The sequence below is a fragment of the Tamandua tetradactyla genome, chromosome 15 (assembly GCF_023851605.1).
Source record: "Tamandua tetradactyla isolate mTamTet1 chromosome 15, mTamTet1.pri, whole genome shotgun sequence".
In the NCBI taxonomy this organism is placed as follows: Eukaryota; Metazoa; Chordata; class Mammalia; order Pilosa; family Myrmecophagidae; genus Tamandua; species Tamandua tetradactyla.
This window is the reverse complement of record NC_135341.1, coordinates 45584106-45609529: the sequence shown is the minus strand read 5'-3', so window position 1 is coordinate 45609529 and position 25424 is coordinate 45584106. Positions and strand designations below refer to the sequence as shown.

Genomic DNA, 25424 nt, shown 5'->3' with positions numbered 1-25424 from the left:
ACTAAATAAACTTGAATATCAGTCATATCAGTGAGACCATACAGTATTTGTCCTTTTGTTTCTGGCTAATCACACTCAGCATAATGTCCTTAAGGTCCATTCATGTTGTTACATACTTCATAACTTCATTCTGTCTTACAGCTGCATAATATTCCATCTTATGTAAATGTCACAGTTTGTTTAGTCAACTCTCTGTTGATGGACATTTTGACTGTTTCCATCTCTTGTTAATAATGCTGCTATAAACATTGGTGTGTACATGTCCATCTGCGTCCTTGGCCTCATGTCCTTTGAGTAGAGACAGCATATAGATGGGTCCTGTCTTTTAATCCATTCTGCCAGACTATGTCTTTTGATTGGAGAGTTTAATCCAATAACATTCAGTGTTACTACTGCATGGGTAGTACTTTCTTCTACTATTTTGCCTTCTGGATTTTATATGTCATATCTAATTTTCCTTCTTTTTACCCTTACTCACAGTCTTCCTTTCTACACTCTTCTCCACACCTCTCTCTTCTGTCTTCGTATCTGTCTGTACTGCTCCATTTAGTATTTCTTGCAGAGCTGGTCTCTTGGTCACAAATTCTCTCAGTGATTTTTTGTCTGAAAATGTTTTAATTTCTCCCTCATTTTTGAAGGACAATTTTGCTGGATATAGAATTCTTGGTTGGCAGTTTTTCTCTTTTAATAATTTAAATAAATTATCCCACTGTCTTCTTGCCTCCATGGTTTCTGCTGAGAGATCTGCACATAGTCTTATTGGGCTTCCCTTGTATGTGATGGATTGCTTTTCTCTTGCTGCTTTCAAGATCCTCTCTTTCTCTTTGACCTCTGACATTCTGATTATTAAATGTCTTGGAGTATGTCTATTTGGATCTATTCTCTTTGGGGTACGCTGCACTTCTTGGATCTATAATTTTAAGTCTTTCATAAGTGTTGGGAAATTTTCAGTGATAATTTTCTCCATTAGTTTTTCTCCTCCTTTTCCCTTCTCTTCTCCTTCTGGGACACCCACAACACATATATTCGTGCGCTTCATATTGTCTTTCAATTCCCTGAGTCCCTGCTCATATTTTCCCATTTTTTTCTCTATAGTTTCTGTTTCTTGTCGGATTTCAGATGCTCCATCCTCCAGTTTTGAAATCCTATGTTCTGTCTCTCAAAATCTACCATTGTAGGTTTCCATTGTTTTTTTCATCTCTTCTACTGTGTTTTTCATTCCCATAAGTTCTGTGATTTGTTTTTTCAGACTTTCAGTTTCTTCTTTTTGTTCTTTTCTTGCCTTCTTTATATCCTCCCTCAATTCACTGATTTGGTTTTTGATGAGGTTTTCCGTGTCTGTTCGTACATTCTGAATTAATTGTTTCAGCTCCTGTATGTCATTTGAATTGTTGGTTTGTTCCTTTGACTGGGCCATATCTTCAATTTTCCTAGTGTGATTTGTTATTTTCTTGCTGGCATCTAGGCATTTAATTACCTTAATTAGTTTATTCTGGACATTGCTTTCACTTCTTTTATCTAGGGTTTTCTTGCTGGATGAATTTGTTGTCTATCTGTTCTTTGACATTCCATTCAGCTTTATCTGGACCTTTAGCTTAAGTTTTGTTTAACAGAGGAGAAATTTTCAGTTCTTGTTTTCTTGTTCCTCTCTCTGCTTGTGTGGTGCCTTCCCCCCACACACACACTTAGGAGGGTCTACTTAAGTATTATATACCCCAGCTAGATTTTCCCAGACCAAACTGGCCTCCTATCAGGAGGAAAGAGTCACCTGCATTGGTTTTCCCTGAGGGTGAGACCCAGCAGGTTGAAAGACTTTACTGTGAAGTCTCTGGACTCTGTTTTTCTTATCCTGCCCTGTGTGTGGTGCTTGTCTGACTACAGGTCCCACCAGCATAAGATGATGCGGTACCTTTAACTTCTGCAGACTCTCCCTGCTGGGGGTGTGGTGGAGACAGAGGAGAGGTTGTAGGCTGGTTTTAATGGCTTCAAATTACCAAGACCTGGTGTGTGAATTCCTTGATGGAGGGATTCCACCTGAGTTGGGCTTCACCCCTCCCCTGGGGAAGGCACAAGCTCCAGACAAGCCCCCAAAAGAGCTCACTTCTGCCTATGCCTGGGGCAGTTGCAGCCTGAAAAGTCCTGCCACTGTATCCAGAGACAGTCAAGCCTTTGTAGATACACAGCCACAAAAACCTTTGTTTCCTTCTTTTTTCTCCCCCCTTTATCTGTCAGTCCTGCTCCCTTGGCACCAGGGCAAAAATGAGCAACCTCGGCTTTCATCAGGTTCACCTAAGCTGGGGGCCTATTTTTAGTAGTCAGAATTTGTTAATTAGTTCCACAATTGGTGTTTGATTGTGCCCAGTCCCTGCTGCTGGTAAAGTCCTTTCCCTTCCCCTCTGGGAAGGGGCCTGTGAGGGAGGGGCACTGGCCACCACAGCTTTGGGAACTCACGGTTCGGGGGGGTGCTCGCAGCCGGTCCAGCTGGTCCAGACTGGGGTACGCTGTGTGTCTGGTCACTGACGTGGTCCCAGGAGCTGTTCTGTACTGTTTCTGGTTATTTAGTAGTTGTTCTGGAGGACAAACTAAAACGCGCATGTTGTTAAGCCGCCACCTTGACCCAGAAGTTCTCCTATGGATTTTGTATAGACCCTTCACTGAAGCCACCAGCTTCACAGGCTGCCCTACAGATTTTGGACTCTTTTCATTTCTATGGTTGCATGAGATACCTTTATAAATCTCATATTTACTAATATCTCCTGTTGGCTCTGTTTCTCTAGAGAACCCTAACACAGTGACATATTAATTTCTGATTTTTGTATAACCTTGATTACCTGAATTTCAAAGAATCTGGCTTTTGTTACCTCTGTGTGTGAAAGAATTTGAATTTGTAGTGGCTTTGCTAATGTCAATCAGTATGTTTCTATTAATAAATGTCATAAATAGAGAAAACCTAATTCTCAGCTTCAATGAGTTTATATTCAGTTAGATTATATTTGTACCAGGGCATAGTGTAATAACAAAGAAATAAAAGTGCTGGAAGAATTTTAAAAGCAGATAAAGAATGACCTAAGAAGATCTCATAGAAGAGATGACACTTGTAAGACCTTTAAATAAGAAAGTAGCATTCAAATAAATAGAGCTCTGAGCTAGTTTTTTTAGAAGGCATAGCTTAATTTTGTAAACTAACATATTTCTGGTATAATATGCTGGAATAATATAAAAAATTTTAGTTTTTCTGGACATAAATCCCCTAAATATTGAAAAACTGACTATATTTCAAACTTGGGGCTTTTCTGACCCTTGAAGATAAGGCTGAATTGGACTTAGAGATTTTAAGCATATTGTTAATAATTTGTATGCTATGAGTACACAGTATATAGATGCATGGCTCTGTTTCAAACCCAAGTATAAATGTCTTCCTTCTTCCATTATTTTATAGTATTTCTGTCTCTTCTCCCCTTCATGAATACTGTAATTGGAAGAAAGCATACAGGTTCAAAAACTTGGTGAATCTATTATCAAATTTATTTCTGATTCTGTGCAGTCTGGATAAATATAAACTATAGATGGAATGGACATGGAACATGAAAGAAAATTTAAGGAAATGAATTTTGTTTGTTATAGTCATTATTGACTACAAGCTCTGAATGGATACAAAAAGCAGTAGAGAGTTGCAGGAGGTGAATTTTGTTTGTTATCATCATTGTTGACTATAAGTGCTGAATGAATGTAGAGAGCTATAAAAAAATGAGTCTATGAAAGTGAATTCTGTCTGTCATGGTCTGACAAAAATTTAATAAGTCTATATATCATATATTTCAAAAAAAGAAAGCTTTCGTGTAAATCAGGTATTCATATAAAGCTAAAGTTTAGTTTTCTTCCTGTTAAAATAACGTGGACTGTTAGTCTTGTCTTAATGCAAAGTTTTTAAAAAGTTTTTCTTAATTATTCGGGCACTCTGCCTAGAAAATAAAGACCTTACATAAAAATAATACCCTGGTTAATGTTTACGTTGACCTTATCATCCTTTATTTCAGAAGACAAGTCTTCTCACTGTTAAGGGAAGATTGTTACAAATAATTTGTTCTTTCATCTTGTAAAAGTAAGATGCTAAAATCATTTAACATACAGCATAGGAGATGTCTGGGAAGCATTACAGTCATTAAAAGGGATTTTCCATTCCTATTGCTGGTTAAATTTCTATAGGTAAAATATTATTCATATATTTAGAGATAGTACAAAATTCCTAAAAATTTGACAATGTCCTCACTATCCATGTTATATCCTGATACTAATCTGCATGATGTTTAACAATGGTAATGAGCTGTTAGTCATGGTTTAGTTATTCTTAAAAAGCTACAGATCATAGAAACAGCCAAATTTACTTCTCAGCTACACTGCTTTGCTCTAATACTTCTCTAAAAATATATGGGGTCAGCTATAGATCAGAGCTCCATCTGTAACAAGGAAAGACTTTTTTAAAAACGCAGGACAAATATATAAATTATATTTTATTTGTTAAGTAACTAACTCTGGTAAATGTATAAAAGTGAAACAGAACAAAACTCTCTCCTATGGTATGTAATGTAACACAATTGTCTAATATTTTTATTTCTGACAGTAGCTCAATTTAAAAGTGCTTATGAGAACTAAAGCTTAGATTGTAAGCTTTAACTGTTATCTTTAAATTCTGAAATGATTTACTCTTTTTATAACCTAGTCATTTCCTGGAACTTTGAGTATCTCTGTGACACCTGGAGCTCAGATTTAGTTCTCCAGCTCTGAAAGTCACCGTAACTCCATACAACTGTTAAAAAAAATTAATAAAAAAGATCGAACGCCAACTGAAGATATGACTGAAACTGAGCTTGTTAAAACTAAGATAAATCAATATATGAGGCAAAAAAAAAGTCTGTATTTTAAAGCTTTCACTTTTGTATGAGACAAAAAGAAAAACGCTTATTTTATCTAAAATTTAAATTTTCTGTAGCACACTATCTAATCTGTCTTGTCAGTTTATTTAAACAACCTAATTCAGCTTTATTTGATATAGAAACTAGAATAGAAATAAAATTTTAATATTCTGTACAAGTTAATGTTATACACGGAGTATTTCAGAATATTTTGGGCAGAAAATGAAAAAGTATTTGCAAAGTCCAAGGGACTTGGAAAAATAGAGCTATCCAAGTTCCCCACCTGGGGAATTTCTGACATTTTCTTAAGCAAGAGGGGCACCCAATTTAATAAGTCAAGACCACAATTCTGAAGCTTGCCATTAGGAAACATTTCTGTAATAGCAACCTGAACCTACTTATAATTAGTGCCTAAGAGTCATCTCCAGAAAATCTCTGCTGTTACTCAACTGTGATCTCTCCCTAAGTCAAACTCTGACATTCCCCCTCCACATAGGACATAATTTCCAAGGGTGTAAGCCTGGCCCTAGCATCACAGGATATAAATCCCAAGAATAAGCCTGGCTCTGGCCTCATGGATGAGTTGACCAAAAGGTGGAAAAGAAATAAGAGTTTCAATGGCTAAGAGATTTCAAATCAAGTTAAGAGGTCATTCTGGAGGTTACTCTTTTGCAAGTTTCAACCAGATATTGCAAACTGCCACAGTACAGCAAATCCCAACCAACAGTATTCCTGGAAACCCTGAAAGATATTCAGGGCTCTATAAAAGTTTACTAATTAACTTTGTTTTTCAGAGACTTAAAACCTCAGATTGTTTCAAAGCCAGAGAAGCTCTGAAACCTTAGAAATACTGGACTCTCCAAGAACAATAACTGGTTTCATCATTTCATCCTTTTGTCCCTTAATAACAATGCCCCTTTTCAGGTTTGAAACACTTGGAAGCTTTTCTGGTTTGAAGCACTTGGAAGAGTGGTCACCCAGATATCCCTCAAGACAGAGAGAATTATCAAGTGAGAGGGAGAAACTATAACAGAGACTCAGGATTTAAGGATTGATTTTGATTGCTGAATCATATAGTTATTCCTTTTTTGCTTTATGATATACTGGAGTGGACAGAAGGAAATACCTGAAATCTCTAAATTGTAATCTAGCTGCCTTAATCTCTGATAATGATTGTATAACCCTTATCTTCTGCTCCTGTGGTTGCAAAAACCTTGTGACTAACCTTCAATTGCACCCAGTTATCCAGTTTTTCAACCTCAGAATCATAAAATCACTAAAGACAGCCCCTAAGTTTATTAATGAAGGGTCTTGGCTCAGCCCAGAACCATTACCTACTACTCCAAGCCCAAAATTATCGTGATAACTGAGACTGGATCTAACCAAAGCAGGCCCATGTGATATGTGCAATAGCTTAGACCTTAACCTACAAATCATCTATACCTCATTCCGCCATTGTCTTACGTATATTCTCTGAGCATGGAATCAATCTGCATATGCTCAATAATCAGATCACCTCTAATTACATCATCTGGAACCACTGTGCTCACTATCCTAAACCTGCCCATCTTCTTCGCTAATAAAACTAGCAGAATTACTGTAGCTTGGGGAGATAGGTTTGGGGCCACTAGGCAAATGGCTGTCCTACTACACGCCTAGTAATAAACTCTTTCTCTCTCTGAAATCCCAAGGTCTCAAAAATTGGTTATTGAGCATTTTGGGCAAAAGAATTCATGGCCTTTGCCTGGTAACAAAACCTTGTATTTTACTTGCTGGAGTATGGTAAAGAATAAAGGGGAAAGCCACTTATGAGTGAAAAGATAGAAATGGGAGCCTTAAAGGTTCAAAGACTGACTCACTTCTTATTATAAGGTTTTTTCAATAACCACAGACACCTTGAGAAGCAGCAAGTTATTTCTGGGAGAAATCAATTCACTTTACCTTTAGTGATAAAGTTTTACTTTTGTTTAGAGTCATTTCACTCATTGAGATTTCATCAGAGGAAATATTGTAGCTATAAAAATTAGCTAATTTTCATTGGAGTGAAAAAAACCTAAATGACTTAATTAAATAACAAGGAATCATCTCAAACACTTCTGATGATTTGGGCATTTAACAGAATGCAAAATTTAAATTAATAAATTCATATTTATTAGTATAAATTTAAATTAATAAAGTTTGATTTGCCAGAATATGACTAACTGAACTTTATTAAGATACATAAGTTGAAAGACAAACTTACATGGAAGTCATCTTATGAATGGAATATTCTCTATGACCTCCACAGTTGTTATCCAAAATCATCCAAAAAGACTGCCCCATGCAGTTTTTTTTTCCTGTTATTGAAGAATTTTTTTTTTTTGGTAGAGTGCTGGAGTTTTTCTTTGAATCAGTATCACCACACGTTTCTCCTTTCTAAGGGGTCACTTTTTCCTGGAATACTTCCTTCAATATTCCTTCCTCTAACAATAACGAAAAGAAGAAAAGGGGAAGAGAAGTTAGAAATAGGAAAGAGGGAAAAGAACAGAGGAAGAGGGAAAAGGAGAGGCAGAAAGAAAGAGAGAAGGAGTGAGGAAGGAAAGGAAAGGAATAAAGAATGAGAGAGAAAGGAGAAGGGAGAACACAGAGAACCACATATAGCATTTTCTATGGGCCAAGGATTAATATTACCCCCATTTTCCAAAAGAGAAAACCAAGGTATAGACAGGTTAAATAACAACCTAGATCATACACCTAGTTGGGTCAAATTCCTTTAGATGACTCTCATAATATTTTGGACATGATTGTGTTTTTGAAATCATCACATTGTTTTATAAAAGCTTTGTATAAAAGGTCTACTTCACTAAATTCTAAGTGTCTTGACAGTAAGAATTTTATCTTAATTATCATTTATCATTGTCATCCTTCAATAGTTTCTGATTAAAAATATTTGATAAGCAAATGAATGAAAGAGTGAACTAATGAACTAATAAATAAGGGAAGACAACTGAAGACTGGTGGCCGAAAGGCCAGAAGTACTTTTCACTGAAGACGACACTACTGATTCATCATGAACTTCATTTAAGAGACCCCTAAAATTTCATTATTCTAAAATGCAGTTTTATGAATCTTGTCATAAAACAAATAGCTGTAATATTTTTGAGCAAACAAAAATAACAATTACTGGACACAGAGCATCAACTATTTTTTTCTTTTATGCAATTCAGGCAAGAGCTAAATTTTGCTCCAAAAGCACTCGAGGGTGGTAAAATTTAATTTGTTTGCTAAGGAAGATTTGCTGCAAGCTAATTAGCTCTTAATGGAAACAAGCTACTGGGGCATTGCTCTTCCTGAGTGCAATGGTTGGGTGTAACCTACTGTAAAATTAAAAAGAGAGAAAAGGGCAGATCTCAGGGGAGTTAACACATTTCTTCTGAGAGTAAAACTGCACCAACATTTGCAAAAACTTAACCTTTCTGCTGTAAATTCAGTAATAAACTAGATCCACCAAGGCAGTGATGTTTAAAAAAAAAAAATCTATCAGGTACAATGTAGATTTGATCATGCTCTTGTCCCTTATTTGAAGAGTTAACTTAGTACTATGACTAAGCTTTTGAGGGCTTCTTTATCCACTGATTCCTATAAAATAAGAACGAATACATAAAAATAATAAATGCTTCAGTTGATACAGGATGATGTGACAGGTTAAGTTCATGGGTCGACTTGTCAAGGTTGTGGTGTTTAGTTGTTTGGTTAAGTAAGTACTGTCTGACTGTTTCTATGAGGGTATTTCCTAGACAGATATAAATCATCAGTTAGTTGATTGCATCTATTGCTGATTACATTTACAATCAACAAAGGAGATTGCCTTCAGCAACAAGAGAAGTCTTCTCATCCAATCAGTTGGAGGCCATAAAGCAAGAAGTGAGGATTTCAGCAGTCAGAAAGAATTTCTCTCTCTACTTCAGCCAGCCTGCTTCTCCTGGGGAATTCATGGTCACGTGTTTGGGAGTTGCCAACTTGCAACTTACCCTGGAGAATTCAACTTCACTTTCATCACTTGGGACCTGCACTTACAAATTCAGATTTGCCATGTGAGCCAATCCCCATAATAAACCCCTTAATATTTACACACACACACACACACACACACACACATATATATACACTGTTGGTTCTGTTTCTCTGGAGAACCCTGACCAATACAGATGGTTCAAGGTTCCAATAGTTATTATGTGGTACTCTAAACTCTTAATATACACAAACTAAATTAAGATGCAAATCCTTTAAGAGCATGATGCTGTAAGGATCCAATTAAGTAAGCCAAATTTATAACAAATGGTTCATTGTTATTTTTATATTATTACACATCTATTCACACAAAATAATTAAGGTATTCTATTCTTAAGGTATATTTATCATCAAACATTTTGCCTAAAAACTACTACTCTCAAGTCAATGGGAAAGATCTCAGGGCTTAATGAATTCCACTTTAAGTAAGTGTCAAAATAAGGGGTGACACCCTGGCTCAGGGCTAGGTTTATTTTGTTTAGGATACAATAAGCAAATGAATGAGGAACATTCACAAAAATTTAACACATATTGGCCACAAATGAAAGCAAGTATTAAAAACAAGAAATAGAACAAAAAATATTATCAGATCACAGTGCAATGAAACTAGAAATGATTAGCAAGGAGAGAATTTTCACCCATCAGAATGGCTATGATCAAACACATATACACTCACATGATAAAGGTTTGGCACAAATGGGCACTCTCCTACACTGCAGGTGGAGACTAAACTGGCACTTCCTAAATAGACAGATATTTGGCAACACCTTTCAAAATTTATAAATATTTAGGTCATTGGTTCTCAAACTTGTTCTTACATTGGAATCACCTAGGCGACTTCAAAAACTATTGATGCCTGGGTCCTGCTTCCAGAGATTGTAAGTTATTGGTCTGCGGTATAACTAGGGCTTTAGAAATTTTATAAGATCCCAAGTTGACACTAATGGCTTGCATATCCTTTGATGAAATTATTCTACTTCTCATTATCCTACACATATTCACATAGGTGATGAATAACCTATATCATTAATTACAGCTTTGTTTTATCATAGCAAAAACAGAAAAAAACATGTTCACCAAAATGGGACTTGTTAAATAAATATGAAGTAATCATAAAATGCTACATAACGTGTCTGCTAAAAAAACAAGTACAGATGTTACATGAATTATATCTTAATAAATCTATTAGATACATATGTATTAAAAGAGGTGTAAAATGGTATAGACAGCATGCTGATATCTATGTGAAAAAAATAACATTCACCAAAAAGGGGAGCAGTGGTTTTCTCTTTGGAAGAAGAGTTGCTCTTCTCTATATACCCTTTTTTTTTTTTACATGGGCAGGCACCAGGAATCAAACCCAGGTCCTCTGGCATCGCTCTGTATACCCTTTTAATACTGAATTTTTTATAATATGTTCATGCACTAACCCTGAAAAACAACATCATAAAAATTAAAATATAAAACCAGTCTGGTTATATCATTCCTCAGGGAAAAGGAACTTTTTAAGCCAACATTCAAAGGGCCACAAAAGAATTTTCTGGAATGATGAAAATACTCTTTATCTTGACTATGGTGGTAGTTACACAACTGTTTATGTTTGTCAAAACTCATAGAATTGTGTATCTTAAAGGGTGAAATTTACTATACGTAAATTATACCTCAACAAACCTGACTTTTAAAAGAGCTTACATGACAATTAGACCTCTCAAACAATGCCAGTAGAAATGAAATTGGTACAACTAATATGGAAAACTGCTTGGTAGTAGCATCTACTGGAGCTGAGGGAGGTCAAGCTCAGCGGCTCAGCATTTTTACTCCCGGATGGGTTTCTAATGGAGACACATATTGTGGTGGATTAAATTGTGTATCCTACTTTGAACATGTTCTTTGCCTTGGTCTGCACTCCGGTACATGTGGGCCCATTGTACGTAGGATCTCTTGAAGATGTTACTCAGTTAAGGTGTGGCCCAAATGAATTATGTTAGGCTTTACTCCTGATTACTGCAGTCTTTTATAAGCAGAATGGAATTCTGACATAAAAAGAGAAGCCACAGGGAGAAACAAAAAGCTGGAAGTCAATGGGACGTGAAAGAGAAAGGAGAGGACATTCCCAAGTGAACTGCTAAGTGAGAGAAAAGCCAAGGTCCCAAGAACTGCAGGCAGCCAGCCATAAAGCACCACAGTCTTCCAGGAAAAAGCATCACCTTGCTGATACCTCGATTTTGGACTTCTCCAGCCTCCAAACCATGAGCCAAGCCCTTGTATGGAATTTGTTTTAGCAGTTGGGAAACCAAAGCACACAGTCTCACCAAGGAGTCCACACAGGAATATATTCCACACTATCTGTCACAGCAAAACATCGGAACAACCCAGACATCTGTTAAAAGTAAAATGGATTCTGAGACTATGGTGTATTTATGCAATGGAACACCAGGCAACAGTGGTTTTAGTCTGAAGAGTGGCATGAGCAAAACCAAGAGAAGCAGGAGAAACACAAACAGCCCTTAAACATATGAAAAAATATTAAACCTCACTCATGATAAAAACAAATGCAAATTATGACTGCACTGACATAATCTAACTCACCTATCAGATTGGCAAAATTCTACACTGTAACAACAAAAGCTAACAATAAGGCTATAGGGAACCAAGCATCCCCAAACATTTCCTCTGGAGATACAAAATTTTAGAACTCCCATGGAAGGCAATCTGATCCTATCTAAATTTTTTTCAAATGCATGTGTCGTTTGATAAAGCTATCCTAGAAGATGTACATGCACATGTACAAAATGATGTGTATAAGATTATTCATTGTTTGCAAAAACAAGATTAGAATGCTATACCCATACAATGAAAGACCTTGCCACTGTACAGCACAATGTGGGAGCTCTCTATGTATTGCCATGGGAAAAAAATCTCAGGGGTATACTGCTGAGTGAAAAAATTAAGGTGCAGAAAAGCATATATAACACGCTATTTGTATGTTAGAAAGGAAGAAATGAGAAAATACATGTTTGTATTTGTCTGTATTTAAACATAAAATGAACAAAACTAATTAACCAGAGGGGATGAGGTCAAGGACAAAGAGGACAGGGAAAAGGGCAATACTTCTCAGTATCCTCCTTTTTATATTGTTTTGATTTTTTTTTCCCACATAGAAATCTATTACCCATTCAACAATTCTATTATACTTGAAATATATATTTTTTTAATTCAGTTAGGGAAAACACTAAAGTCTTATTTATCTTGGTACTTTTCTCTCGCCTATCACTCCTGCAGATGGCCTTTGCAGGTTGCACACAGTTCTCCAGGGCCTGGGTGATCTACAATGGCAGTAGGGGAGTAGAGGGAGGTTTGACCTTTATCACTTTCTTTTTGGCCTCTGAAGACTTGGCCAAAACTGACGGTTGAGAAGTCTTATTTTAACATTATGTTTCAAAAGAAAAGGCAATTAATTTTAAATTGGCTTATGAAACTTACTATACAAACACAGGCTTTACAATGATTATATGGATGCGTTATTAAAATATGCATATGGGGCGGGCCGCGGTGGCTCAGCGGGCAAAGTGCTTGCCTGCTATGCCGGAGGACCTCGGTTCGATTCCCGGCCCCAGCCCATGTAACAAAAAAACGGAGAAACAGAATACAATAAAACAAGAAAATGTTTAAAAATGTTTCCCTTTCTTCCTTCCTTCCTTCCTTCTATCCTTCCTTCCTTCTCTCTGTCTTTCCTTTAAAAAAAAAAAAAAAAAAAAAAAAATATGCATATGGTTAAGCTAACTAAAGTATCCATTTTTGGTGGTTCTTGGTGTATTGTTTGTTTTCTTAAACTAAAAAAAAAACCTATATAGGCAAAAAGAAAGTTACTCACAAGTGACCTAAAATTGTTATTGTGGCAGAGTGAAAATGTGAAAAAGAATAAATTAAGTGATGCATAACTAAAAAAAAAAAAAAAAGAAAAGGCAAGCAGATATATAGAACAGAGCAGCTAATCCAGAAAAAATAGTAAAGTAGTTTGTCAGTTAACAAATGATTTGAATATTTTCCTACAACAGTTTTGAAAATTTATCTTGCCCTTTTAAAGTGGTACTCTGTATTCTGTATTATGGCTATATAACAATTTAATTTTTTAAATTATTTCTCTCACTTTAAAAATCACGTCTCGCGCGACCCCCGGAGCCGTTGTGGCTGCTGCCTCGCCTCAGCCGGGGTGTGGCTGGGCGGAGAGGTGCAATTGTTTTTCCGCGTTGAAACGTGCCGTCCGCTTGTGTTTTACTGCTGCAGAGCCCAGCAGATGTCGCCTGGAAAAATCTAGTTCAGGTGGTTCTTAGGTTAATAAGATCATACAGGTGAGCAACGCAGATGCTAGCGTTCTGTCCTTGCTGTTGTCGGTATAAGAAAATTTCAGAGGACTTCCGGAGAAGATGGCGGCTTAGTAAGATGCACGGGTCTTAGTTCCTCCTCCAGAAAAGCAACTAAAGAAACAGAAACAATACGAAACAGCTCCCAGAGTCACTACAGAGACCAAAAAGACAGCGTACCCCATTCTGGAACAGCTGAACGGACAGGGAGAATCTGCTGCGGTGAGATACCCGAGGGGCGCGCGTTTTCCCGGCCGGGGCGGCTGGCGACTGGGGTCCCCTCCACGCACGTGGCTCCCCGGTCTGACTGGGAACATTGGATAGCGGGGCCCTCCCGTCACGCTTGGCGTTTCGGGCCAGCTGGGCAATTAGGACAGGCACTCTCCCAAGCCGTGGCGGCCAGCGACCCCCGTCTCCACGCGCGGTTTCCCGGGCGACTGCCGTGCAGACAGACAAGCGCCACGAGCGCCACCTACTGGGAAGGAAAAGAAAAACAGAGCCCAGAGATTTCACAGAAAAAGCTTTCAACCAGCTGGGTCCCACACCCAGGGAAATCTGATCAAACAAATGCCCAGACACCAGCAGAAAATAATGGATGACGCTCGGAAAATTGAAGATATGGCCCAGTCAAAGGAACAAACCAATAGTTCAAATGAGATACAGGAGCTGAGACAACTAATGCTGAATATACGAACAGAAATGAAAAAAGTCTTCAAAAACCAAATCAATAAATTGAGGGAGGACATGAAGAAGACATGGGCTGAACAAAAAGAAGAAATAGAAAATCTGAAAAAACAAATCACAGAACTTATGGGAGTGAAGGACAAAGAAGAAAAAATGGAAAAAACAATGGATACCTACAATGGTAGATCTAAAGAGACAGAAGCTACAATTAGTGAACTGGAGGATGGAACATCTGAATTCCAAAAAGAAACAGAAACTATTGGGAAAAGAATGGAAAAACTTGAGCAGGGGATCAGGGAACTGAATGACAATATGAAGCGCACAAATATACGTGTTGTGGGTGTCCCAGAAGGAGAAGAGAAGGGAAAAGGAGGAGAAAAACTAATGGAAGAAATTATCACTGAAAATTTCCCAACTCTTATGAAAGACCTAAATTTGCAGATCCAAGAAGTGCAGCGCACCCCAAAGAGAACAGACCCAAATAGGCATTCTCCAAGACACTTACTAGTTAGAATGTCAGAGGTCAAAGAGAAAGAGAGGATCTTGAAAGCAGCAAGAGAAAAACAATCTGTCACATACAAGGGAAACCCAATAAGACTATGTGTAGATTTCTCAGCAGAAACCATGGAAGCTAGAAGACAGTGGGATGATATATTTAAATTACTAAAAGAGAAAAACTGCCAACCAAGACTCCTATATCCAGCAAAATTGTCCTTCAAAAATGAAGGAGAAATTAAAACATTTATAGACAAAAAGTCACTGAGAGAATTTGTGACCAAGAGACCAGCTCTGCAAGAAATACTAAAGGGAGCACTAGAGTCAGATATGAAAAGACAGAAGAGAGAGGTATGGAGTAAAGTGTAGAAAGAAGGAAAATCAGATATGATATATATAATACAAAAGCCAAAATGGTAGAGGAAAATATTATCCAAACAGTAATAATACTAAAAGTTAATGAACTGAATTTCCCAATCAAAAGACATAGAATGGCAGAATGGATTATGACCCAGCAATACCACTGCTAGGTATCTACTCAAGGGACTTAAGGGCAAAGACACAGACGGACATTTGCACACCAGTGTTTATAGCAGCATTTTCTACAATTGCAAAGAGATGGAAACAGCCAAAATGTTCATCAACAGACGAGTGGCTAAACAAACTGTGGCGTATACCCACGATGGAATACTATGCAGCTTTAAGACAGACTAAACTTATGAAGCATGTAATAACATGGATGGACCTAGAGAACATTATGCTGAGTGAGTCTAGCCCAAAACTAAAGGACAAATACTGTAAGGTCCCACTGATGTGAACCGACATTCGAGAATCAGCTTGGAATATATCATTGGTAACAGAGACCAGCAGGAGTTAGAAACAGGGTAAGATAATGGGTAATTGGAGCTGAAGGGATACAGACTGTGCAACAGGACTAGATACAAAAACTCAAAAATGGACAGCACAATAATACCTAAGTGTAATGTAACTAGGTTGGAACACTGAATGAAGCTGCACCTGAAATATGGTTTTTTGTTTGTTTGTTTGTGTGTTTGTATCTTTTGTTTTTGTTTTTTTCTTTTTCCTTTATATATATATATTATTAGTATTATTATTTTAATTCTCTTCTCTATATTAACGTTCTATATCTTTTTCTGCTGTTTTGCTAGTTCTTTTCCTAAATCGATGCAAATGTACTAAGAAATGATGATCATACATCTATGTGATGATACTAAGAATTACTGAGTGCATTTGTAGAATGGAATGATTTCTAAATGTTGTGTTAATTTCTTTTCTTTTTTTTGATTAATAAAAAAATTAAAAAAAAAAATCACGTCTCATTGAAAATCTTTGTGAATATGTGAGCTTTTCTCTACAATACTTAAAAGAAACGAACATTTAAAGTTATGCACATTTTACATTTTAATTAAATATAGTGAATATATATATCAGAAGAGGTTTACCATTACCAGTAGTTAGACGAATGTAAAATAAAATGAAATTCATTTTCATCCGTTAGTATCACAAAGATATTGGCAAAAGTGACTAAAAACTGATACGGAAAGACCTATAAATCATTCTGTTAAATAAAAATGTGAATTTCAGGAAAATACATATGGAATGATAACATCTACGATTCACAACATTCAACCATCACAAAGCAAAGCTATTTATTTCAGTATGTAGATACTGAATTAAATACCCAGAAAAAGTTCAGGAAGAACACACACCAAAATAATAAAAACTACACCACTGGAAGCCAAAAAAAAAAAAGTTGGGGTTGGAGAACATGGGGAAATCAAAGGGACCTCTTACTTTTATTGTTAGAATTAAATAGAAAGATGATATATTCAAATATTACTTGAGCAATTAAAAAAAGTTTATAAAACTAATCCATTGAATTCTACTTGCCACCTCTTAAGAAAAAAGAAAAGAACAAGTAAAGTGACTTTTAAACATAATCTTCAATCATTTTTAAAACAAAAAAGTTTATATATAGGCCATCACTTATTTTTTCTACATCACTAGGTTTTTTTCCTCTCAATGTGAGGAAATTCTGTGGAATTTAATAAACAATTGACAAGAAGGGGAAAAAGAGGAGAAAAAAGCCACGTGCACAAGCTAAAGTCAACAGAATTTTTACTCAATTTTAATATTCACATTTTAGAATTAAATTTCTTCTTTAATGACAGAGAACGGCGCCTTTTGAGTGATGTATTCAGAAGGCTCTTTGGTCAGACTTTTTAAAAAGTCACAGAAACACAAGGTTTAGAATTGGCAAGAATAGAAAGGATATTAGTTTACAGCTTCCTAAATTTTTCACAACCTGGCACAGAGAATACAAAATAATATTTGCATACAATCCTCTGAAACAGATGAGGCTGCTCAGAGCAGAAAGTAACCTGCCTAGGATGTGCTCCAGGCCCAGCCTGGGATGACCCAAAGGCCAACAAAGATCTTGGCACCCCATGACCCAGCCAGTCATGGCACACCCATGTGCTCTGGCACACCTGTCAGGAAGGTTGCTTTGGTTGTTCAACCTTTTGTTCAGTACTGATACTCTTTACAAACAGCCTTTTTTGTTCAAAATTAACAATAGTAATGATTCTAATCATTATAGAGTTAATTATGTGGTTGGACAGACCAGATAAAATCAAGATGGTAGGGACCATGTGTTTTACTACTTTGTGAAAGACCAACTAACAAGTCCAGAGATGTACTACATCTACAGATAGTACCCAATTCCAAAAGATCCTCAGACATCACCTGAACAACTAAACCTAGTGTTCTAGTTTGCTAGCTGCCGGAATGCAACACACCAGAGATGGATTGACTTTTAATAAAGGGGGATTTATTTTGTTGGTTCTTCAGAGGAAAAGCAGCTAACTTTCCACTGAGGTTCTTTCTTACGTGGAAGGCACAGGATGGTCTCTGCTGGTCTTCTCTCCAGGCCCCTGGGTTCCAACAACTTTCCCCGGGGTGACTTCTTTCTGCATCTCCAAAGGCCTGGGCTGAGCTGCTAGTGCTGAGATGAGGAATGCTGAGCTGCTTAGCAGTGCTACATTGCAATCTCTCATTTAAGCACCAGCCAATTAAGTCAAACATCACTCATTGCAGCAGACACGCCTCCTAGCCGACTGCGGATGTAATTAGCAACAGATGAGATTCACCTACCATTGGCTCATGTCCACAGCAACAGAACTAGGTGCTTTCACCTGGCCAAGTTGACAACTGAATCTAACTACCACACCTAGTTTCCTTACTTAAAAACAAGAATGACCTTTTCCTCTCTTCCCCTTCTGTGGCCCTGCATGCTCTCTCGGACAAACCCTTTTTTTCAAGACTGAAAGCAATTGCCATTCTCCTAGCAACGAGTTCTAAACAACTTGGCATCATCACCTGCAGTTACCTTTGATAAAGGCAAAACCTGCATACTACTTAACAAAAAAGTATGTCAACTAAATAAAATGGTAGCAAGTAACAGTCTATAACCACTATAGAGGTTTAACAAACAACTGCTCAGTACAATAAGTGGCACCAATTGACATATTTAAAGTAAGTGTGTTAGCTTTTGGTCTTTAAAGAATTTATCATTCTAAAGCATCCCAAAGTATTTTGCAAATGCTAATAAGGGATAAAAATGAGAGCAAGAGTCCCAACAGTGTAAATGACAGATATTAGAGCCCATGAAATACGAAAAATCACCACTATAGCAGCTCAGCATTGGTCTTTTGGAATTTCATCATCTTTAGCAACATTTTCCAGAACAGTGAAAATTCATTTTATAGATGAGAAATCAGAAAAAGAAATTTGAAGCTCTAGTACCTGGTAAAGGTTGGATTGTGTTCAGTCATGGCAACGAGCAGTTTCAATGCATATGATGGTACGGGGTCAGGCTCCATAAGGATGTGCTCATATCTGAAATGATAAAGACAATTAAAGAAATACTCGGTGATTTTCCACATTCCACTCCTCCTCTGAACAACAGAAATAATATACCATGAGGTGCAAACATTTGGGGAAAAAAGATACCAAAATAAGCTTACAAACTATGGAGCTGCACAGTGTACATAACACATAAAACTTCACTTGTCCAAGGATGACAATGACAATGACACTGACCTACCTTATAGGATACTGTTGCAAAAATTCAGTGAGCTAATCCATGTAAAACAATTACTAATGATGCTGGCACAGAGAAATAGATAAGTAAACATTTGGCATTTGTGTCATTGGTCCCCAGGGCCACCCCCATGTTCAGGAATCCACTAGAAGGATTCACAGGATTCAACATATAGGTATACACAAGGCTATGACTTATTACAACATAGTAAGGATACTCAGCTGGATCACACAGGGAAAAGACACAAGTAGAGGCTAAATGAATCTATATGCAGGTTTCCTTAAGCTCTTTCCCTCTCATGAGGGGTCATAACAGAGCATACTCTTTCCCTAGCAGCACAGATGCAGCAACTTGTCCATGATGCTTCTGCCCAGGGATGTCCAGTGGAGAGTCAGTGACCAAAGTTTTTATAGGATCTAGTCACATAGATACCCTCTGTCTAACATGTATCAAAATTCTAGACTCCTGGAAGGAAAGCAGGAATTCAGCTGGACAAGCAGTCTAGGCACAGTAAGCCATTCTTATGAGTTAAGTATTGACTGGGAACGCTCAGAGAACCAAGTTTCAGACACCAGCCAAGGGCCAATCTTGAAAGAAGACCTTTCTAAGGATAGTCTTAGGTCTGTTATCTCTTCACTGCATAGCATTCTTGTAATTTAATACCTTAAATTCCCAAATAAAAATATTTCCAGAGACTAAAACTCAAAATGGCTCCATCAAGTTTCCACAACAAAAGTGACCTCTCATAAATAAATGGGAGCTCCTCAAAATTAAACACTTTTGTGCATCAAAGAACTTCATCAAGAAAGTAGAAAGACAGTCTACACAATGGGAGATAATATTTGGAAATGACATATCAGATAAAGGTCTAGTATCCAGAATATATAAAGAGATTGTTCAACTCAACAACAAAAAGACAGCCAACCCGATTACAAAATGGGAAAAAGACTTGAACAGACACCTACCAGAAGAGGAAATATGGATGGCCAAGAGGCACATGAAGAAATGCTCAATGTCCCTGGCCATTAGAGAAATGCAAATCAAAACAACAATGAGATATCATCTCACACCCACCAGAATGCCCATTATCAACAAAACAGAAAATGACAAGTGCTGGAGAGGATGCAGAGAAAGAGGCACACTTATCCACTGTTGGTGGGAATGTCAAAGGGTGCAACCACTGTGGAAGGCAGTTTGGCGGTTCCTCAAAAAGCTGAATATAGAATTGCCATACGACCCAGCAATACCATTGCTAGGTATCTACTCAAAGGACTTAAGGGCAAAGACACAAACGGACATTTGCACACCAATGTTTATAGCAGCGTTATTTACAATTGCAAAGAGATGGAAACAGCCAAAATGTCCATCAACAGAAGAATGGCTAAATAAACTGGGCTATATACATACGATGGAATATTATGCAGCTTTAAGACAAGATAAACTTATGAAGCATGTAATAACATGGATGGACCTAGAGAATATTATGCTGAGTGAGTCCAGCCAAAAACTAAAGGACAAATACTGTATGGTCCCCCTGTTGTGAACGGACATTCGAGAATAAACTTGAAATACGTCATTGGTAACAGAGTCCAGCAGGAGTTAGAAACAGGGTAAGATAATGGGTAATTGGAGCGGAAGGGATACAGACTGTGCAACAGGACTAGATACAAAAACTCAAAAATGGACAGCACAATAATACCTAATTGTAAAGTAATCATGTTAAAACACTGAATGAAGCTGCATCTGAGCTATAGGGTTTTTTTTGTTGTTGTTTTTTACTATTATTACTACTTTTATTTCTTTTCTCTATATTAACATTTTATATCTTTTTCTGTTGTGTTGCTAGTTCCTCTAAACCGATGCAAATGTACTAAGAAACGATGATCATGCATCTATGTGATGATGTTAAGAATTACTGAGTGCATATGTAGAATGGTATGATTTCTAAATGTTGTGTTAATTTCTTTTTTTTTCTTTTTTTCTTTCTTTCTGTTAAAAAAAAAAAAGTGACCTCTCACATGATATTTGCTAGGCAAAAGCGGGTTTATATACTGTGCCTTCCCTATTTAGGTTTAGCTAGCCAGTATACAGTACTGCATTGATGCTCAATAAATAAATGTCAAATGAACATCTGAAATAATGGCTGAATACATGAACAAACTTTACTACTTAACTCTCTGGAAAAGCCAACAGCTAAAATGTACCTTTAAGGATCCAAAATGCATGTTTAAAACTCCGTGACATCAAACAAATGCTTTTCATCAAGAAAATACGGCCCCAGGCTCTTACTCAGAACCTATTTACTCTCATTTCTGAAACCATTATATAACATGCTTAATTTTGTGGTTTCTAAGCCCACAGTCATTAAAAAGGAGCCAAGTAAAAGGAGGATTGGGACAATTATAGGAATGCAACCTGAGATCTATAAGAAGTGAGACTTGAAAGCATAGGAAAAACAAAAGAAATCAAGCCCAAGAACTGTAGCTGAGAGCAGTCTGGAGCACATTTAACAAAAGAAACTGTGCCTACTTCAGTGGGATCCGAGGGCCCATTACACACTATAAGGTTCAAAATGAATTAAGGTGAATTAAGAGTAAGTTAAACTGGGCACAGTGCTTAGCTTAAGGAGCCAGGAAATACCATATTTTAGAAAGCTTTCCTTTAAAATATTTTTAAATCGTGCTAATTAAAAGATTTAGTCGTGCCTGACAAAGATAAAAAACAAAATACCAACACTCATAATAAACTCGTAAATAAAATACCAGTAAACCTAAGACATCAGTATGTTAGAAAAAATACAGCACAACCAAGTATGATTAATTTCAGTAACAAAATAATAAACATCAATAAATCAAATAGCAAATTTTGTCATATAAATAAAACAAAAATCAAGAAAACAATTTATTGGTGAAAAAAATGTGTTTGATAAAATTTACATAAAATTTAATTTTTTTAAGGAAGGAATAACTCTTAGTATACCAGCGAGAGATGATTAGTTCCTCCCTCCAGACATCCTTGTGATATAGAAAGTTCTTAGCATCCTGAATCAAGGGTCCCCAAGAGCACCTTCAGTTTCAATGATTCACTAGAAAGACTCATAGAACCCAGCCAGGGAGTCTCAACTGAAATGGGGATAGGAGGTTTCTGATGAGGTGCTCAAATACCCTGGTTAACCAGTCTCCCTTCTTCCATTCCCAGGCATAGTTGAATGAGAGAATGGGCTACAAGCCTACGAATTTATAAAAAGCTTCCTACGTGATCTATTAGCTCACATGCTTGTTTGGAAAGCACAAGAGAAAATGTGGACAACTAGTTTGAAATATAATTTTAAAAATTCTCAATAGCACTAAAAAATATAAAAATTTAAAAACAGACCTAACAAAAATTATGCAGACTCTACATTTAAAAAGAAAACACTGATGAAACCTGAATGAAATCAAAATGAGTTGAGGTTGGTTGATGTTATTTAACCTTGAGAACATCAAGGAGAGAACAATGAACTTTGCATGAGTCCATCCATGGAAATCTTCCCAAAGAATACGGTTGCTTTCTCCCCTTGGAAAAAGAAGAGAAAAATTCATAATGGATATGTTTAGAATACAGATTGTGTATTTTAGTTTAATCAAAGCTAACTTTGTAATTATTACCATGATTCAGTCAAAAGAATGTTTTGATTTATTAAGTTTGTCTTCCGAAGAGAGATAAAAATGGCTGAGCTGATAGTAATTGGATCCCATACTTCTCTGAATGCAAAGTGGCAGAAAATTAGCAAATAGTGGTAAATTCCAACTCCTGAAACCTTCTCAGAGAGAGCGGCCAGTGAAAAAGCTGGCCCATGTGGGAGGATGGGGAGAGAAGCACTCGAGGTGTCCTGGACCTGGCTGTAGACTGAGATCACGGTAGGCAGACAGCATCCCACCCAGGGTCCCTAGACCCTTCCCACCAGGAGGATCCTCCCTGACCAAGGGGCCCTGGTAGGAGCCAATGCAGCTGAAACCCAGACAGGAAAAGTCATTTGTACTAAATCCATATCTAATCCTAAAAAGGAGAAAAACCCCTAAAAATAACATATTCAGGTACCCCAAGGTGAGACGTTAAGGAACAGATAGTCCTTGCTTCCTCATTTTCACTTTCAAATCCTCAAATAAAAAGGACTTTCCTCCACTGAGTCAAGTGCCAGGTGTGTGCAGTGCCCACTTAGGTGGGCTGGAGACGACTGAAACAGGCTATCCAAATAACTCTGGATTACCATGAGAAGCTATCCTGAGGGATGTGAACATAGTATTAGCCAAGTGAAGAGAAGTGCCCAATAGCTGCAAGAAGGTGATAGTGGGGGCACCATACCAGAAACAGAGCAGTTCTACTGGGATGAAGCTGCAAACACATGCCACATCTCAGTGGGATTGCCTCTGGGAAGTTGGGGGAAAGCAATGACTTGCAGAATATCCAAGGAGCATTTTGTTCACATACAGAACAAAAGGAAAAGGTGGCATATGATATTAGATGGTAAAGAATAATCTTGTAAAAGAGTTACACTGAATGATTAAGGCTTATCTTATGAAAATGCATTCCCAGTAAGTTAAAAATTTAAGGAAAAATGTTTCACTTCCTTAGAATATCAAAGTGAGTAAAAAACATCCACATAATCTTGGGCCTCTTTAGCACAATACCAAATGAAAAACAAGTAAGAAAAATACTTATACTTCTTTTCTCAATGACCAAACCACAAGAAACAAACCAAAAGAGGGAAAAATTATTGTTGTTGGTAAAACAAAGAGGTAATACTCCTTATACCTTTTTCTAAGCAATTTGAACAGTTATAGGCTTATAGTAAAATCATGCTGAGTAAGAGTTCTCATATACCACCCCCCCCCACACACACACACACAGTTTTCCCTATTGGCATTTTACAAAAGTATGGTATAAAGGAGTAATATTCTTAATGTGTTACAGGCTCTTGCACATCAATAGATATCCCACAAGAAAAACGGGCAATATCTAACAAAACAGAATACAAATGGTCAAGAGACATGGCAGGACATAGTCAACTTCATTAATTCTGAAGGAACGTAGGTTCGAGCTAACAAGAAGGCAATAAAATAGGCAGTTTCATTAAGGGAAGCTGGTAATGTAAATTGTTCATCTTCTTTGCAAAAAAATGTGGCAAAGCATAACAAATGTCTTCAAAATAAAGATAATTTTTGATACTGTAATTTTCATCCCTAGAGATTCAATGAAAGAAAATAAAGATGTATTCAAAGATAAAACTATATAAATGGTCTTCACAGGATAATATATAATAGTATACTGGGAAAATCCTAGATGTCTAGTACTGGGAATTGTTTAAATAAAATTTGTGGTATATCTATACAGTAGACAAAAAGATACCCTATAAAATAGTTGCAAATAAATATATTCATACAGACATAAATATTTACAGTATGATATTTGGGGGCAAGAGAGGAGGGAGAGCGTCTAAGCAAGAAATTTCAGAATGTACTAAGTAACTCTCCTAAGCAGGAACAAAGAGACCACATAGATGAACAAGAAGCTATTAACATAGAACAGTTGGCAAAAAGCAAAATACAGCCTTGAATGGCTGGGTAAGTACTGCTAATGTTATTTTCTACAGTCTACAAGTCTAAAAGTTTCTGAGCAAAGGAATGAGATGTGTATCAAAATACAAATCTAACAGATTTAAGACAGATCTGAGGCCTGACAGCTTAGAGGAAAGAAAAGCGTTGGGGTTAAAGATGAGACAGAGGTGGTCGGGGAAATTCATCCCTTCCCCTGGATTGCTATAACAAAAGTAGACAATTTACTCTCTTTTGGCATTTTCTTTACAGTCTCTCCCAAAATTTGAACTAGGTACATCCTGAGTTAACTTCAAAACTTTATGAAATGAAATAGAGTATAAATCAAATAAATGTTGATATCTGGAGGATTTTCCATACTTGTAATTTTATGTTGCCTGAGAATCTATGTGATTGTCTCTTGTTTTGCATGCATGCACAGATATTCTAAATATGTAAATAGTTAAATGGATGCCTAACTTGATGGAGAAATGGGTGGACAGACAGATATACTTATTTTTAAGTGAGAGTAAGACAGGTAAATCTTCAAAATATATAGTAAATATAATCTCAGATTATCAGCTCCAACCTCTTTTAGCTTCTTCAATATGATCGGCAGTAATTTCTCATTATGAAGGCCTTAAAGGCTTATGAAGGCCTTAAAGGCTAAAGGAATCATCTTCAAAAAAGTAACACTTGAGGGGTAATCCAAACACTGTAACAGTAGGAATATTCTCATCCAGAAGGATCAAACAATGTTTATCCATCTATCTAATACCTAACATTAACTCCCAAATTAGAGTCCATATGTTGTACGCTGCCCCTGCCCACGACACCCCCAAAACACTGTAACTACATGCACTAATTGAGGTATAGATCCAAAACATCATAAGAGGATTAAGTAAAGTGAACAAAATAAAATATTATGCTGCTTCTTCCTGACGGAAAAAAAGTATTTGTAAGTTGAATTTTATCTGCAAAATTATCTAAGGAAAGGCTAAAAATAAAATACTCCTTTCTATGTTGAGTCCCATCAAACATGGCCAATTAATACTTAATTTAATTTGGAATTCTGTGGCTTAAAAAGACAGAGATACAAACCAGAGACTGAAAAGAACCACCCAATATCCTGTGAGCCACCAGCATGAGAATCATGCCTCTTGATGATATCATTTACATAGAACACTACCAGAGTCTCACCACTAGTAGAATCCATTTTTAA

The 25424-nt window shown here is 36.8% G+C and overlaps 1 protein-coding gene across 11 annotated transcripts in view; it reads right to left on the bottom strand.

The window, feature by feature from the left end:
- Nucleotides 1-25424, bottom strand: part of ULK4 (unc-51 like kinase 4) — a 749242-nt gene that overhangs the window by 439898 nt on the left and 283920 nt on the right. For 10 of the 11 annotated variants that reach the window (XR_013162830.1, XM_077129714.1, XM_077129713.1 and 7 more), the window contains one exon: nucleotides 18332-18424. Coding sequence is in view for 10 of the 11 variants with exons in the window: in XM_077129714.1 (XP_076985829.1) it covers nucleotides 18332-18424 (93 nt within the window). In the remaining variant the exon portion in view is untranslated. Of the gene's footprint in view, nucleotides 1-7187; nucleotides 7376-18331; nucleotides 18425-25424 lie in introns of those variants that run through there. The other variant, XM_077129716.1, reaches the window with a different exon arrangement.